General features: G+C 40.2%; 1 protein-coding gene across 1 annotated transcript; it reads left to right on the forward strand.

The window, feature by feature from the left end:
* Positions 1 to 9,827: 9,827 nt before the first annotated feature.
* Positions 9,828 to 13,102, forward strand: LOC127658284 (uncharacterized). Its single transcript, XM_052147488.1, has 8 exons — positions 9,828 to 9,989; positions 10,076 to 10,161; positions 10,386 to 10,522; positions 11,004 to 11,063; positions 11,457 to 11,692; positions 11,813 to 11,960; positions 12,208 to 12,317; positions 12,791 to 13,102. The coding sequence occupies exons 1-8, from the start codon at positions 9,828 to 9,830 to the stop codon at positions 13,100 to 13,102; spliced, it is 1,251 nt and encodes a 416-aa protein (XP_052003448.1).
* The last annotated feature ends 5,088 nt before the right edge of the window (positions 13,103 to 18,190 follow it).

Below are 18,190 nucleotides of genomic sequence, written 5' to 3' on the forward strand. Positions count from 1 at the left end.
CAAGGGGAAGTCCCCTCCGAGAATTCCCGGAGAGGAGGAGCGTCCACCTCGCCCCTTCCCACGTCATTCGAGCAGCCGAGGATGGCCCCGGCTCCGCCTCCCCGCCAAAGCATCGCACATCACACACCCCTTCACTTCCATGCAGGACCCATCCGCACAAACCCCTCCAATAATTTTCTAAAATTCGGCCAATCCGTACCCAAAATTAGCGGATGGGTGAGGCGGGACTAACCGCTGCCTCTACACTATGTTTTTCTCCCTGAATTTGATCGCCAGAGTCACCACGGGATATTTGTGAACATCCCGTGCACACACCTTACCCTCACCAGTTTAGCTGAGCCCAAAGCCCGGGTTGAACCAAGCGTTGGTGGATGGTGGTCTGGTTACAGCCGGTATCCAACAAAGCTTGGTATGTACCCCTGGATTCTTACCGAATCCGTACGCTCCAGCCCGATCGGGGCAGCCTGCGGAACATCGGAGACCCACACCACTGCCCCTATTTCCATCAGCGGACACTGATCCCGGAAGTGGTCCGGGTCTCCGCACCTCCAGCAGACCGGCCCAGGCGCTGCGGCCGCACCCGTGCTGGCGGGTGCCCCCACCTGAGGAGGAGAGCGGCTGAAGGATGGGGAAGGGCTTGGTGGGTGTTCCCAAGGCCGGGGAGCTGGGCGCAGAACGCTCCGTGCCTGCGGGGGGCAGGAACGGACCCTGGGGAGAGAGCAGAGCGAGAGGGAAGAGGGAGGGAAAAAAACAGGGGAAGACACAGGGGAAGGGGAGACAGACAGAGAGGGCTCATCCGCCCTGGGAATCGCCGCCATGTGGTCCTCCGCGAGTTGGACGGCTTCCTCCAGCGATGCCGGGCGGTGGCACTGGACCCACTCGGCCGTCTTCCGGGCAGACGCTGAACAAACTGCTCCAGTACCACCTGGTCGATTAGTTCCTCGACGCCGCGGTCCCGCGAGAGCAGCCACCTCCGACAGGCATCACGGAGCCGCTGAGCTGAACGCAAACGGGCGGTCGGACTTTTCGAGCTTCAGGGCCCGGAAGAGCTGGCGACTTTCCTCCGGGCTCCGACCAACCCGTTGCAGGATGGCTTTCCTCAGGTCGTGGTAGGCCAGGAGGCTTGTTGCCGGCAGTTGTTGGGCCGCGAGTTGTGCTTCCCGGACAGAAGAGGGACTAGGCGGGCCGCCCATTGGTCTTGGGGCCACCCCAAATTTCTGCTGTCCGCTCGAAGAGGTCGACGAACGCCTCAGGGTCATCTGCCGGCCCCATCTTCTGCAGCGGGTGGGGGCAACGTGGCGCTGGTGTCCGGGGTCGCGGCTGCGGCTGGAGCGGCCTCCTGGCTGAGTAGGCTCGGATGGCGTGTCGGTCCTCTGCTTGAGCCCGCATGATTTCGAAGAACCGACGATCCTGGTCTTGCCGGAGCTCAAGCAGGGATTGTTGGTGGCTCTGATGGAGTGTCGCGAGGGACTGGAGGACTTCCGCCAGCTGGGAGGACTCTATGGGGCTGACTCTGGTCCATAACGGGTAGACGGTCTAATTTTCCCGGGTTTCGGCACCAGTGTGAGGGTTCTTGTCAAGGAAGACACGGGAAACAGCGTTGGCTTCAAAGGTAAGATTCTTTTAATTCTTTTCTGACAGTTTAAATGTGGGTATCTCTTTCTGTGTTGGCGACGGGTTCTCTCTCCCTCTCCTCTGTGGCTGCTGGCATTTTAACCGCTCTCCTCACTCTACTGCAATTAGAGACAGGTGTTAGACATAATTTAGCCCAGGTGTGAGCGCCCTTACCGCTTTTCTCTCCCGGACGGGCGCTTGACCACGCCCCCGCTGCCACAGATTGTAATTGAAATTCACTTCAAAAACATTATTATTGTCATAGTGGGACACTTTAAAAGCACTAAATATAGTTAGGAAGTGCATTTGTAGATCACTTGAAATATTACAGAGGCATACTAAATTAACATAGTTTATAGTAATTATAAGTATGATAGCAGTATGCACAAAATGTACTTAAACACAACTATAATTTGCACTGCAATGCCTTTTTAAGTGTATTTTTATTAGAATGGCGATACAATGCAGTTGTACTGTAAGTGTGCCTAAAATCTTGATTTTCATTAGTGTATTTTAGTGCACTTGAAGTTTAAAAAAAGTTGTTCCATTTTAGTATACTATTTACACTTGAAGTGTAGTCAAATAGATGTTAAGTTGAAGTTAATACATAATTTAATACACTTAACTATACTTGGATTTGACGAAAATAGTACAAAATGTAGAAAATATACTTAGTACACTTTATTAAAGTATATTTTTAATAGAATTATTTTTCACCTGGGAACACAAAGAGGCACCAAAACACTTTCCCGGATTCTCAGTTTCATCATACCACGTTGGTGGAATGACCTTCCCAACTCCATCCGTGAAGCTGACTCACTCTCTGTCTTCAAAAAACGGCTAAAAACACATCTTTTCCAAGAGCACTTAACCAGTCACAAAATTTTTTTTAAATAATAATAATTCTTGCTGCATTTAAATCTGTTTTGAATGCTATTCTGATGCTAGTAAAACTTTGTAGTATGGCACTTTTCATACAAATGTCTCCTTAAGATGAATCGCTTATGTTTTCCTCTTTTGTAAGTCGCTTTGGATAAAAGCATCTGCCAAATGAATAAATTTAAATGTAATCCATATTCTCTAACCCCCACTCTCCCTACCAACACACACACATACACCCATATATACTATTATAAATACACACACACACACACACACGCGCGCATGCATCCACATACCCACACGCAAACATATATGCACACACACACACACACACACACACACACACATATACGTACATACTCAATACCTATTCATTTATTTATTGATTTTCATCATATACACCTGAATAGATCACCAATTCCGTCAGAACCATTCCGTCAGGTATTCAAACTTTTGGAAACCAATCTATTTATCCATGTTCTGATATTTTTATTTGTTGAGTGGACCATTGAGGATCAGTTTTCAAACCTGCTATTTGAAAATGTTGTATCCCATGTTGTCTAAAATGAATGGCTAAATGTGTATTACATTTATTCTTTTTTATGTTATAAATATGTTGTTTTATTCTAATTTCCATAGAATATATTGTTTCCACAAAATATAATTTATTACAGTGTTTACAAGAAATAAGATACTTATGAAGCATCTACACTGCAAAAACTCAAAATCTTGCCAAGTATATTTATCTAATTTCTAGTCAAAATATCTCATCACACTTAATATAAGACAAAATCACCTAAAGAGCAAGATTTAAGTGAGATAAAGGAGCTTGTTTTTAGACAGTGCATCTTGAATATCTTGTTAAGTGAAACTGTCTTGAAAACATCTTGTTTTGAGTCATATCTCAGATAAAACAAGCTTTTTTGACATGTCATAAGGTTTTTAAGCTGCTGTGTTATTTGTAAAAGATGAATCGTCTTGTTTCAAGAAATAGACTTAACTTGAATTGAGACAACAGATCTGCTTTATTGAAAACGGCAGGTCATGCCCAACTCACAACAACTCACAATGCACAGTACAGTGTGGCTATTTTTCTTACATTTCATCAATCCATGTGGTGTGAAAAAATAAATGCTGTCATACAGTGTTTGTCAGTGCTTAAAAAAATAAATCGCTCCCAAATACCCACACTCAATACAGACTCAAGAATGATGTTTGATGATGTCTGTGAGATCATACTTCAGTGGAATGTACTTGCTATTATTAAAGTTTACATAGTAGTATGGTGTATAGTCAATAAGCTTTTCAGCATCAATGAAAATACTGGCTTGAGCTAGGTCGGGAACTTCTACCTCATAAGCTAAATAATTATCATTCCATCCAACTGTAGAGAGAGGTTGGCATTCAAAACAATAGACTGACGCATTTAAAATATAAATGTTTTTCACTAGTGTAAACTCTGGAGTATCATTGATGACATTAGAAATAACCAAAGATTTTCCACATGTATGCTTATTTCCATGTTGCATAATCCACTGTACTGAAACTATATATTCAACATGCTCTATTCCTAAGAAGTCTCTAATCTTTCCTTCTACATAGTGAACATTTTTCACCTCAGAGGCTGGGCCCATGTCAACTTCACTTGAACAAATTGGATGTTTCTCATGCACATTCTGACTACATTCATAAAGTTGGTTGTGCTTCACAAGAGACTTGCAGATATTTTTAAAACTACTTTTCAAAGCCCACTGCTTAAAAAAGCAATGCTTTGACTCAAAGCGCATACACATATGCCTCACTGTAGGACCAAGTGCCTTAATCTGAGAAGGAAGATGCAGCAAGTAATGCTGTTTAGGTATAATATTTGCATCTGGAAACAGTTGTTTGAAATGGTTTAAATGTTGCTCTATTAAAAGTTTCAGCCTTGAAAGAGTTGAGAGAGCAATAATAGGTGAAAACAGAATTTTGACTATCTCTAACAACTTAAGTAGCATTTGTGTGTAATCGTTTTCTCCAATTTTGTCAATGAGAAATGGCAGGATCTTTAACAAAACCAGCATCTGCCCAGCTGACTGTTTCAATTTATTGTCATTTGATGACAGTGTATTGACAGATATGGGGCAAGGCTTATCCCTTGCATCCACAGGAGAATAAGGGAAACAAATAATTGCACTGTTGAATGCATCTAAGTCCATATGCCCTGAAAGCACAAGATGCTTTAAAACACATTTGATTTCATATGGGGCAACACCTTCAAGAATGACATGCATGATGTCCTGTGGGGTTTGATTGATTATATCAAAGTGAGGAAATTCTGTTAATTTGCTTCTCCTGTTTATGCCATATGTCATTTTTAGATTGTCTTTCAGAAAGTCAGTATTCGCCTTTTCAATGTCATTACATTGCCTGTTATGACTTGCCATTGTCCTTTTAACAAACAGATCTTCATTAAATTGCTCCTGCATGTCTTCAAAGTTGCATTCGCAGTGCCTGCATTTACTGTAGGCAAATCCCACTCCTATCTTAAATCCAGCCACTTCATGCTGAGCTAGAGTGTCTCCGCACACAGACATAAGTGCCCCATAAATTGTCCTCTCACCATTTGCAGTGACAATCTGGACACCTTCACACAACTCAGTTAAGTCACAGTTAATCCTCTCAAATATCTCATCAATACCACAATGGGAAAGATCTTTTGATTTTACCATGGCAAGCAGATCGAATGGCAGCAAGTCTTGATCTGTATTTAGGGTTGATGTTACCTAAGGTGTAATAAATCAATAACAATTTGTTTTTGTTTGCCTGAGATCCAAGAGGATTGCATAGCTCAATTTCATCTGTATATAAAACCAACTGCAATGCTGTGGGAAATTTCAAAAACAGTGGGTGCGACTTAAAAATGTCTCCATCAACGAAATCATGAAAAAATCCATCCTTGCATGTCTGTGGCCTCTTATCAATCATTGCAATTATTCTTGGATGTGATAGCAGCTGCTCCAAACTTTTCACCAACGGTATATAATGAAAATAATGGTCCTTAATGGTAAGAACTCTGGAGTCTCCATTTTTCACATAACATACTGTTTGTTTTGCGACAACAATCTCTGGTTCAATTGGTTCTAACAGTTCTTTGATGGTCTTATCCTGCAAATGGGTGGAAGCAATTTGACAGAAAGGGTCAACAAACTGGTCAAATATCCCCATTGCATCACTCTTTAGTTGATCCAGGTCCCCAGAATGTCTCTCAATCATGTTGCTCATTTGCTGTTTTAGGTGCTCCAATAATGCGGCCTGATATTGCTGGACTCCACTCACCATTTGGTTAACCGCTCTCTGGGGAATAGAAAACAAACAAACAAAAAAAATTATACATTATAAAATTCATATAAAAATGCAGTCAACATGCAAACTCACAGACACTTTTTTTTTTTAGAAGTAACCCTTCAATTACATATTGTTAGTGTCATGCAATTATCAAAATAGTCTATTTCCAGCAAAACTATCATGAAATAATATTTCCTTCTGCAGCTTTAAGACCTTGTTTACACTTGGTCTTAAAATGTGTTTTGAGCAATAGGATCACAAGTGGACAGTGCTAAATAAAAATGTAAGTGTTGGGTGTATTATGTTGCCTCTATTCTTAGCTCATGCTCAACAAATATAGTGGATGGGCAGATTTTGTAAGCAAACTATGTGTATATTTGCATATATAGCGGGAAGTGAGATCCGATCACAAGTGGTCACTGAAAAAGCGTGTTTCTCTGACATACCTTTAGCTGTTCACCTGTGATCGGATCAACCAAGATGCCAGGTCTGAACAGTGGCTAAGTCATTCTACAGTTTAAGCTTATAGCTTTTAAGCTTGCTAATAAAAATGAAATATAATTACATGGAAAATCAATGGCATAAATTACCTGTGTCAGTCGATGGGTTTCTCTGGCTTGAAGAAGAAATGCAGTTGCATGTTTAGAAAGGTCAACATTCATGCGACCCTCTCCATCTTCTTGAAATCCACTCTGAAAGAGATTAACAACAAACATAACTATTAAATTAGGGAAAATATTGGCATTTGTATGTAGCACCACCAGACAATCTGACAACTACCTGGGTTAGCTAGCTAGATTTCTTCCTATAAAAAGGTACAAGATGGGTGTATTTTTACTGATTGGTGTCTTTATTTTGAGTATGTAAAATAACAACAAAAACAAAATCTAATAAAAAACAAAACGGTATTACAAAAAAACAATGACTTTGACAGCATCAGAAAAAATCTGCACTTCATGAGTGTTAAGATTGACACACATACTAAATTGTATCCCTTCACTTGCTCTCTTGCCAATAAATTAACATTCCTAAAGGCCTTTGATCTGAACTTGTATTCCAATAAGCTATGAGACAACTTCCTGTCACACACTATCATGAAGACCTGCCTAACCTGCAAGTTACAACTTTGTGAATGATAAGCTAATAATACACATATTACAGCCTCTAAGTTATGCTTGATTCAAACTGTTGAAGGATAACCTGTATTTTTTTATTTGTTGTTTAAATGTTAAACATTAACATTACTGATTTTTTTTCCAATGAAGTCTGGTAACTGAATTACATAACTAATAATTAAAATAAACAAATTAAACTAATAATCAAACAACTGAATTAATTTATCAATTACTGAATATAAAACTCAGTAGGCTAGTTGTATTTGCGTTATTACTCGTTACTGACAAAAGTTGTGGAATTACAGTAACGCATTACTTTCAACACTGCTATTACTTTATCTTAATTACAAACTGAGCCTGTCTTTGACAAAAACAAACAATGTTTAGTGGACGCGCTTGGATCTGGCACAGTTGACCTAAATAAATGTTATGTTAAATTTTAGCTTGTGTAATGACTTACCGCTGGAATGACGATGCTTGAGCCCTCTGCTTCAGCCACAGGGCTTGCATTAGTTTGGTCGTTTGTGGCTGTCCTTTCACCTGCTCCAGGTAAACCGTGGCGAGTCGGTTCTTCCTCCTCAGCCGCTTCAACGTGGAGAAGATGATGCGCGTGTGTCCGCTTCACGTGATAGTAGAAGGAGTTATACACCCTGTACTCACTTGGACAGCCATCAATCCCGCACACGACGCGAAAGTCAGGGCTGCGACTGTGCATTGTGTTAATGTGACTCAAAAGTTGTTTCAGAGTCAATGCCACAAATATGTAGCATATGAAGCAACGCCAAATCATGTTGGAAGCAAAGATGTCACAGGCAAGAGAACGGTAAACTGGTCACAGGTCGGTAAAACTCGTTACTATGGTTACACCCGCCAGCTAGCTGCTGCAAATGAGAATGTGGGCGTAAACTAACGGACGGTATGGGACCGACTTGGATTTGAACTTGGATTGACGTGTTTCATTGCAAGTAAGTTAAATTAAAGCGCTGTATCCAGTGCTCATTCTTTGTAGTTCATATCGCACACCCTTTGAATGTTGTCGACGTTTCAATGTGTTTGTGTATCGTTGCAGTCGAACAGAGACGGAGAGGCAAACTAAAGTTAACGGAGCTAATTAGCTAACCAAGTCAGCCAACAGCATGGAAGAATTGGATGTTGTCGCAGTGTCGATTTTAAGGGGTAATGTATGCAAATATTATTCTTTATCATATATGAACGTACGAATGCAGAGGCCTAATTGAAGCTGAAAAAAATAAGCTAACTTAGTTGCTTCCTGGCGCTGCTCCCGCTACAGAAGCGCTGTGGGCCTCAAAATCTTTCTACAATTTGTCACATCACGCTCCTTCTGTCACCTGTTGTGTGAAGTGTTATGTGTGGTCGGTGAACTGTAGAAAATGAATTGCGCTTTGGGGATAATGTTGTATATTATGTTGTGTTCAGACCAATAGCAAAATGAATTTTCGACTCCCTTTATTTGCGCCATTTTGTTCCCGCTAAATTCATAAACTGTGAAGAGTCAACTCATTGCGATAAATGACAATTGTTGGTCACTAGAAAAATTCTTAGTTGGTGGCAGCTCTTGTTCAGGGTTCGTACGGGACGGGTGCTTGAAATTGTAACTGTATTTGTTTCACAACAAATACCTATCTGACTGAATAGTTCGTTTATTAAATGGAGAAGTAGGCGGAGTTTTCATTTTGATTTCCGCGCTTGTTTGGATGCCCCGTTTTTATTGGCCGTGCGGGTAATCGTCACAGAGCTTTGGTCGACTCGGCAACAAAACGTCCTCGCACTGCGCAAGCCATTGAAATAAACGGGTTCCATGGACCTTGAAAGTGCTTGAATTTGACATTGGAAAAGGTGTACGAACCCTGTAGTTATACTAGTAACGTCTATATGACATACAACAGCAGCCAATGAGGTATCTACATTTCTATACTAAGCTGGTTACTAGCTACCTAATTTGAACGAAGTGTCAACTTCTAATAGTTTCATGCTGTTTCATTTCTAGGGCACAGTTTCATCTTGCTATATTTGTCTTCCAATGTTTTCATAGCTGCAAACATCACAGAGACAATGATGAGCACCCTGTCTCGTGAAGACTTGCGTGATCTTTTCCCAGGCCCAGAGAACTTTTTACGGAGAAAAGCGGTCTGGCATGCATGTCATGGTGCGTCGGAGGAGGTCAGTTTCTCAGTTAAGTGGCCTAAACTAACCACCTATTTAAGTTGGCAGCAGCACATTGAGCTAACAGTACAGTGTTTTGGAGCAGACATGGTAGTCTACTAGGTGGAACCTACACTGGTTCATGATTGATCGATTATCATGTCATCGATTCAGTTCAATTCAATATCTCGATGCATTACGATGCACCGCATCCTCAATTTTCAATTTTACTTCAAAGTGATGTGCATTGCAATGCATCGTGATATCGAATTGAACTGAATCGATGACATGATAATCGTGAATCGAACCGTGAGACCAGTGTAGGTTCACACCCCTAGTTAGTTGATGTAGCGATTTCACCCCTAAAATGGAACATTGCTTATTTATACGTGTGCAGAGCTGTCAATGCTACATTGCATTTTGTGTTGTCACAAAAAACAAAAATGTTGCTTTTTGCAGTAGTTATCTTTTATTTTACAGGAGTCTGGCCAAGAACACTCAAAATTATCGGGCAGTTCCTCCTTTAATGCATCACCCATGCGACAGACATCCACTCCTGTGAATGCAAGTCCTGTAAAGTACACAACCCCTGAAAAGGTTGTGAAGTTATCCTTTCCAGAATATGTATTGCACACCGACACAGAACTTGAGCAAGTCCGACAACAGTACTTTGAGTTGTCGAAGAGAGGCTGAACAGCGCAACTGCCAGATGTCAAAGGAGCTCAGATGCCGGCTCATTCGAAACACCATGACCAGTATGATTGCAATCCTGAGGGCAAAGGGGATGCAGAATCACACAGATACCCGTCAAAGCCAGAAATTACAGCAATGGCAAAGAGAATAGTACTGTACTACCCCATGCTGCAGGACCAAGGCCTACATACATGGGTAAGTGAAATGCATCCAGTTGATGACTGTTTCATGTTGGACATTATTAGTAGCAATTTGAAAAATTGATTAAATGTCTTGTGCAGGTCACTGTGTACACACAGCTGTACAAAAGATTGCAAAATGTGAGATCCCCCCAAAAAAGAACTCCAGATGGGAGACATTCAAAGAGGTGAGCTGTAACTAATGATTATTTTCATCAAAGATTCATCTGTTAATCATTTTTAAGATTAATTGATCAGTTGTCTGGTCAATATAAAGTCCAAGGTGATGTCCTCAAAAGTCTTGTTTGGTCCACAACCTAAAGATATTAATTTCACTGTCATAGAGGACTAAAGAAGCTAGAAAATATTCAAGTAGTTGACAACTAATTGATTAACTGACTAATCTTTGCAGCTCTACAAAGAGGCGCTGTCTTGAGCAGGCAACAGACACGGATGAAATAGATTCAAGTGACTCAACAGTCATTCTAGATCGGTCCACAGAAGGAAGTGGCAGCCCAAGCTCAGACAGAAAAGAAAGTGAGTTAGAAGGTGAGTTTCAACTTTGCATTTACATATTTGCCCTTGTGAGGTATTTATATTTTAGATAAACTAATAAACCCACTTTATTGGTCAAGATGACAGTCCTGACATGACAGAAGTAAAAGGCTTTAAATTGGACATCAGAGGATAGGTATTTACACTTAATTTCTACAATAATGTTAATAAATTATAAAAATAATAAAACAGTACAAATGTAGTTTTAACAGAAATCTGGTATTAATAAAAAGCTGGTATTTTATCATTTTGAACAGCTGGGTACTGCAGTACCTTTTAGTATCAGTCTACTTTGCAACATTACTTTCTATAACCTCTCCAGCATATCAAATAATATTATGCATTTAAAACCCATGTGTCTCATTAGTGGCATTTTTGCTCTTTTTAATTTAATGTAATTTTTGGTTCCAAAATACTGAAATGATCCTTAAAGTACATTATCCTATCAGAAATATGTCTGTGTTATGTGTTGAAGGGAAAAGAAGATCCCAAAGCCTACCTGAAGAAGCATCCTCTGCCCTGTCCAGTCCTGATGGTGAGTTTGTCTAACTGCCTCATGACTGTGTGTAGTGGGGGTGTGCGCATATTTGTAGGGGTGTACTTGTGTGCCTACATGCAATTGTATATGATTGCATGACCATATGAGTTTCGAGCAAATAGTTCTCATGCATTTATTATACAAAAAATTATTAGATTTTAAGAAAATATCATTTAAATGGTTAAAATTCCAAAAATGAATAGGTATTTGGTAGTTAAGATCAGGGCTGATATTTGTTAAAAGATTTAATTCCATGAAAGTTTAAGCTAATATTGATGTATGATTTTTATGGCAGTGTTTTTTTTTTTTACATTTTTTGTCATGCAACAACATGAGATTAACTTTTTTCTAAACTGAGCCATATTAATTATGTATTTTTGTGTCTTACAGCTAACAATTCTGCAGGTGTTGACAGTCCAGACACCAGTCCAGCAACCTTGGCCAAGCACTACAAGACCCTACAAACTTTGTATAAAAGAAAAAATCCAAACCACCAGGATGTCTCTCATCTCTTGGATTTGGAATTTGTAGCCAGAAGAGCATTCATTGATTCAAATACAGTTCGCGAGGAGGACAGGCAGGAGAAGGTTCTAGAAGCATATCCTTGTTTCAAGGACGTTGGACATGTAAGTCATTATTGACTGTGCATGATTAAAACCATGGTATCACACACAATGTTTAAAATGCCAATATCCTCTTAAATTATGTATTCAAATGTCTGTATTGGTATATTTGATATTTCATAGGTGATGGAGGAGCTTCAACGCATTTTGGATAAGGATAATACCAACTTCATCGATGAACTGAAGGGAAGATGGCATGACTTCTGCCAGAATGTGCAGTTTTTTGGTGTATGGAAAAAGGCGCTGAAACCCCCAATGGGAATGGACAAAGGTAGGGAATGCTGTTTTGGTGTTATTAGTGAATAGGGTTTAGGGTGAACCTTCAGGCATGTTAATTGTGAAGTACATGAGCTAGTGTTTTGTCGTCCTTCTTTTTCATCTATGATGGCTATCCCATTATTTACTGAAAGTTTTTCTTTTTTTTTTTTTAAGCATTGTGTCTGTTGTATACCTTTTGATCAGATTTGACCTTGTGCACTTTGTCCAAGTGTTAAAGTAATGAATCTTTTCCTGTACAGCTGATCAGGCTCTTGAGATCCTACGTGTGCTGCCATCACTGTTCCCCTCCACGTCTGCTCCTCCAAAGAGGGTACGAGATGCGAGTGAGGCTCTGGTGCATGTCCTCGAGGTGAGCTGTCTAAAATGTTGCAGGATCATTTTGACTGCAATATCGGAAAAAATTATAACGGAAGGTGCTGCCCCTGACGACTCCCAATGTATTTCTGTTCTAAGCCTTCAAAAACACCTAAAACATTTGTTTTTAGAAGGATGATTTTCACTGGGTAGATGTCTTGGCTATGTCACAGTATGTACAAAAGTGGGTGCATTACATGGTAGCAGGTTTTATCACCCTAATGATAACCAAGCAAGACTAGCCTAGCCTTGGTTTTTACTTCTTTTGGAAGGCTAGATGTGTGTAAACAGTAAATGCATTGGGGATAGTTAAAAACAGCACTTTCAGATGGAGCTTTCTCAGTACTGTAACTTTTGTAAGAATTTTGCTTTGTAAAGTTATGTGTTTGTAAACAACCCTCTACCCTAGGTTCCAAATGAACAAAATGCATTATCCTAACAGAAGAATGTCTGTGTTATGTGTTACAGGGAACAGAAGACCCTAATTCTTACTTAAAGAAACGCCCTCTCTCCTGCCCAGTCCTGATTGTCGGTCCGTCCAACTGCCTCCTAGCGGTAGGAGATGTGGCAATAACCACCTTTCCAAAAGAGAAGCTTACCGAGAGTGCTTTATACCTTATGGCCTACTATTATACCCTACACCTGACTTATCCAAAGTGTGTAGCCACTCTGCTTTCAGTCATACAGACAGAGGTCCTCTTAGACAAAATCCATGAGAGAGATCTCACATCGTCTTACAAGAAGAGCATGGCTGAGTGGAAAGCTTTTATTGGCCAATAAAACCAGTGGTCAGATTTGGTGTAGGATAGCACTTCCTCTCTCCCTCCAAGGGCACTACAGTCCGTGTTCATTGTTATTCATTCTTTGTTACAATGGTTAATGGTGTATTGAGGGACAAGTTGTTCATGTAAGCCCAGAACCTTTCATTTGAATGTTACAATATTAAGCATTTGTATTAAGAATGAATGTCACTGTTGGAGCAGTTTTAGTGTGCCTATATGCTTTGAGTGTGCCTGTGCAAAGCACAGATTTTGTACGTGTATTGAGGGGCACATTGGTCAGATGTTTGGACCTCTGCAGTCCTCTGGGACTTTTTGCTGTTTAAATAATAAATTTTTTAAAAGTTGGTTAAATGAAAGACTAGTTTTCATTTTTTCTGTCTTATAAGAAGTAGTTAATGTCTTGAATCTAGTAGGGGACTGTCTTGAATCTAGAACAGTATTACTTTTGTAGAGCTTACAATAAGGTAAATACACTCAATTATGGCAAAAGAGCACTGCCTAATACGAGTCAGGAATGCTAACTTCAAGACATTTTGTCTCAAAATGCCAGTTTCTAATCTTATTTCAAGTAGGTGGTGGACTTAATTCTAGAACAGTGTAACAATTTAGAACTAAAAATGAGTTAAATACACTTGAAACAAACAGGATGACAAAAAAAAGAGGCTACTTTTGAGGGGAAAATACTATTTTTGAGCATCACAAGCTTATTATGAGACACAAACCATCACAATTCTAGTAAAATATAGCTGAAAATGAGTTTTCCCAGCTAATTTCAAGATCACTCTTATCTTGTAAGGCTTAAATATAATGTCTTATTTCAAGAAATCTTACCAAGAGAATTTTCACTTGTTCCATTGGCAGATTTTTTTGCTTATTACAAGCAAAAATATCTTGTATTAATTTTTTTTTGCTTATTTTTGGAGAGGCCGTTTTTCCAGTGTACTTTTTACACAAAAAATGTGGTATTTTTAGTGTAAAAAGTAATGTCATTAACTGTCAGATACTCCAGCATTTTGAAAAAAGTTGCATAATTCATATTGGTTCTCAGAGCATGAGGTCTGTATGAATCAGAACAAAATTTTTACCTCACCAATATATCTTTCAAATTTTGTTTTTTCTTGTACGCTGAGACCACCTTCAGTCTTTGTAATGGTTCATATATCTGTTGAATCTTGTAAAATTATTCCTTCACTCCTACCATCGCCTGACCTGAGAAAGTGGTTATCAACGGGATAACATCCTCAGCGTCTGGCTCCACGTGACCATTACCCACCCCTGTCATCGCCTGTAATGTAGTGGATTTAATAGATCTTAGAAATCTTTTTGAATAGCCCCTTCTAAGAGTTTGAAATAATATTGTGATAGTTTCTTGAAAATGTTGTTTTTGAGAGCAAATTCTATGGAATCGAATGATTTGTGATTTGATCAATCCTTTAAAAGTATGTTTTGGATGGAAACTACTCTTTTGTAGCAAGGTGTGCATGTCTGTAGGTTTGAAATATATTTGGTCTGTAGTATTTTATTTCCATTTTCAAAAGGTACAAAGAATGTTGTTGTATCCAAAAAAGTAACCTCCTTGAAACTACTGCTATGTTTAATTTTAATTTGTGGATGATGTGTGATGGCTAATTGAATGAACTCATTGAAGAGGGCTGCCCGTGGTGCCAGATCCCGAAGATGTCATCTAATTTCTTAAAAAGGTTAGGTTTAGGGTAAGGGTTAGCGGTTAAGGGTTGGGGGTTAGGTTTATGGGTTGGGTTTAAGGTAAGGGTTAAGGGTTGGGGATTGGGGATTAGGGTTAGGTTAAGGGGTTAGGAAGTGTTAGTTTAGGAGGGCAGGCGTTAACCAGTGTGCACAGGCTATCAATGTCGCTCACTTGACTGGATTCACTTCTCATTCAGGCCTTGGGGATATATAGTGCCTAATTTATTAATCCAAATTCTCTCTGCTCTTTTTCTCTGGGGCACAAACCACTGAGGGTTGGCCTGTAGGACCGTGACCCGGAAGGATTCCTTCCGTGTTTAAGGAAATGTTGGACCAGGTATGTGTTCTTTTGTCTTCCTCTCAGGATGTTGTATTTATGTTGAGTCATTCTGAAAAGAATGGTGTTGCCCGTCACTCCCACATATTGAGCTCCACATTGTTTACAGGTGATGAGGTAAATGCAGTTTTTACAGTGTACCGTTCCTGATTGGTAAGTATTGAAAACCTCTTTTGTGAACTTGATTTGTACGTATCCTTTTTATTCCAAATATTGTCCCTGATGTTTGGATTTCGTGTTTTGAAGAGGATGGAGTTTGGCTCTAATTAGATAGTCCTGTTAACGTTTGTTTTTTCTAAATGCAATAACTTTGTGGTTCTTCAATATTTGTGTCTGTCTCAATATGTTCTGGAAGTTAGACTTTACCTCTTTGGTCAGTTTCACAGCGGCCGAGAAGTAAGTCAGGACGAGTAAGTCTTGTCAAGTATGATTTAAAAATCTTTCTCAAGAAGGACCTGTTATATCCTCTGGGCCTGAGTGCTTTGAAGAGGATTTGTGTCACTTCTCTGAAGTCCCGTTCCTGGGTGCATATGCGACGGAACCTCAGGAGTTGCGACTTGACCAGGCTGGAGTAAGTATGTTTGGGGTGAAAACTCCTTTTATGTAGTAGGGCATGTGTATCGGTTTCTTTGAAGAAGACTTTTATGTCCAATTTGTGTGACGAGTTGAAATCTGGACCCTTGTAAGTTGTGGTGTCCAGAAAGTCTACCGATAGGTGACTGGTGGTGGATTTTAGTTTTATAGATGGGTTATGGTTATTTAGTGTGGCCACAAATTCCTTGAAACCCATCTTCAGAGTGAGTCCATACTCCCCAGATATCATCTAGATACCTAAAATAGTGAAGGGGCTGTTTGTGGCATCGGAATAAGGACGAAGAAAAAGGCCTCCCATTCTGCCATAAATACGTTGGCATAGGCTGGGGCAAACTTCTTGCCCATCGCCGTGCCTTTGATTTGCAGGAGAAATTCCCCATTGAACTCAAAATCGTTTCTGTTTAAATTTATTTCTAATAATTGGATAAGTTCTTTATCAGGCCTGGAGGTGTCTGGATTTAAAAAAAATATCTATTTTAATGGCCTGAATTCCTTCTTGGATGTCGATGTTTGTGTAAATGCCATCCACGTCCATAGTGAACAGGATGGCCTTTTGGGGAATTTTTAGTCCTTTGACTTTCTGGTAAAAATCATATGTGTCTTTTATATAGCTGGGGTGGCCCATCGAGAGGGGAATTTAGTAAAAATAAAAAAATTCGGCCGTATAGTACTTTTCACTGCCACAATCGGATACTATAGACCTTCCTGGGGGAATTTTGTGAGGTTCGCTCCATTTGGCCGGGTATTTGTTGGGGAGTGATATGGAATTTTTTAGATAAAATTACAACATTTCGATGCCCCTCCTGCGCATGCAGGCTTGTGGGGAGATTTATTTTAAATATCGAAGCCAGTGCTGGAGCATGTTTCTGGCGGTGTCCACTGTCCAGTGTATATGGTCAATTTTAGTGTGAAACTCAGATCTGGACAGGGCCGGAATGTGTTTTAGGTTGGCAGAAATATAGGCGTTCAGGATGGTCAATCGTGTCTACTCCTTTGTTAAAAGCATTCCTGAAAAGTTCACCTCTGGAACCCAAATTTCTGCCAGAGGAAATCTTTCTTTTGCCGCTATTAAAGCTTTTCTTTGGCAAAAATCTTTTGTCTTTGGCATTCTGCGCCTGGCATTTAATCCCTAATGATAAAATGACTTGTTCCACATCAGTGGAGACTGCGTTTTTATTGATCACAGCCTCCATGTGTCTGAACGTGGCCCCTGGGTATTTTGGACAGATTGCAGTCCCCGATAATGAGCCATTTTTTTCGGACAGTCAGCTTCCATTCTATAATTTCTCTGGTTGTGTTTAGGAGTCTATTTGGTCCGTCCTCCTGGGAGTCACGTTGTGCTCCAGAAGGTGTGTTGAGTTCAACACTTAAACAAGCCTGTGTGGCTGTCCTGAGGCTGGTGACTTTGTCGGGGCTTAAGGTGACTCTTTGTGAGCCGAGAGTATCCTGTTCGCACTCCCCTTGTTCCTCAATAAGGATGAGGTCTTGTCCCTGTCTGACACAGGGATTGGAACGTACGTGAGGAGTGTGTTGTTCTTTTGGGGAGGCAGGAAAATTTAAGGTAATATCTGAATGGCTGTCCAAGTCCTCCTCTCTAATAGAAGACCAATCGTTCAGCAGGTCTGTCATCGTGAATGCTGTTTTGGACGGTTTTGTTACTAACGGGGTAGATATTTCAGACCGAGATCGTGAATCCGTCCTAGTGTGCACCAAAGCCTGCACCGTAACGGTATTAGCCGTTGTGTTTTCTGGGGGAGGAGCAGCGGGAGAGAGATTTTGAGTCTCCACTTCCTCCCTCGTTTCTCCAGAATCCATGGAAGGAAGGGAGGTGTGCCATTTATCCCCCTCCCACATGTGAGCCTTGTGTATTGCTTTGTTTTTCAGTCTTTTACCTATGTTAAAATAAGCTAAAATAGCTTTTCCTATGTTTTTTTATGTGAAAAATAGTAAACTGAACAAGCCGTTGCAACGTTTCGGTTCTCTTGGAACCTTCTTCAGGCAGGCTTGTTCTAATTTTGAAAAACTAAAATCCCAAAATGAATAAAGAAATTAATCCCAAAATGAATAAAAAAAACAAATAAAGAAATGAAAAGAGACCTATGCGTGTTGAGGATCAGAATAGTAGGCTTTAAAATGCAAAGAGTGTTAGAGGCTTTCTCGTTCAGAGCTGGAAGCAGTGAGTAAGCTTCTGCATCCTCAGTTGTCCCTTTTTATAGTGTGGGTGGGCGGGACTCAATTTGAATGAACCAATAGGAGCCTTTCCCATATTCTTGGTTTGAAAAGAAACAGTTCCCAGCCAGTCAGAAAATTAGCTGTCTTTTCAAACAATTGTAGAAGGGCTTTTTTTCATATATTTGATTTTAAATTATAGTTATATTGATGTGATGGATTTAAAAGGATTAATTATTATTTTTTTTTAATTTTGGATTGCATAAATGCACACCTATCTAT

This window comes from Xyrauchen texanus, chromosome 17, assembly GCF_025860055.1.
Source record: "Xyrauchen texanus isolate HMW12.3.18 chromosome 17, RBS_HiC_50CHRs, whole genome shotgun sequence".
Taxonomy (NCBI): Eukaryota; Metazoa; Chordata; class Actinopteri; order Cypriniformes; family Catostomidae; genus Xyrauchen; species Xyrauchen texanus.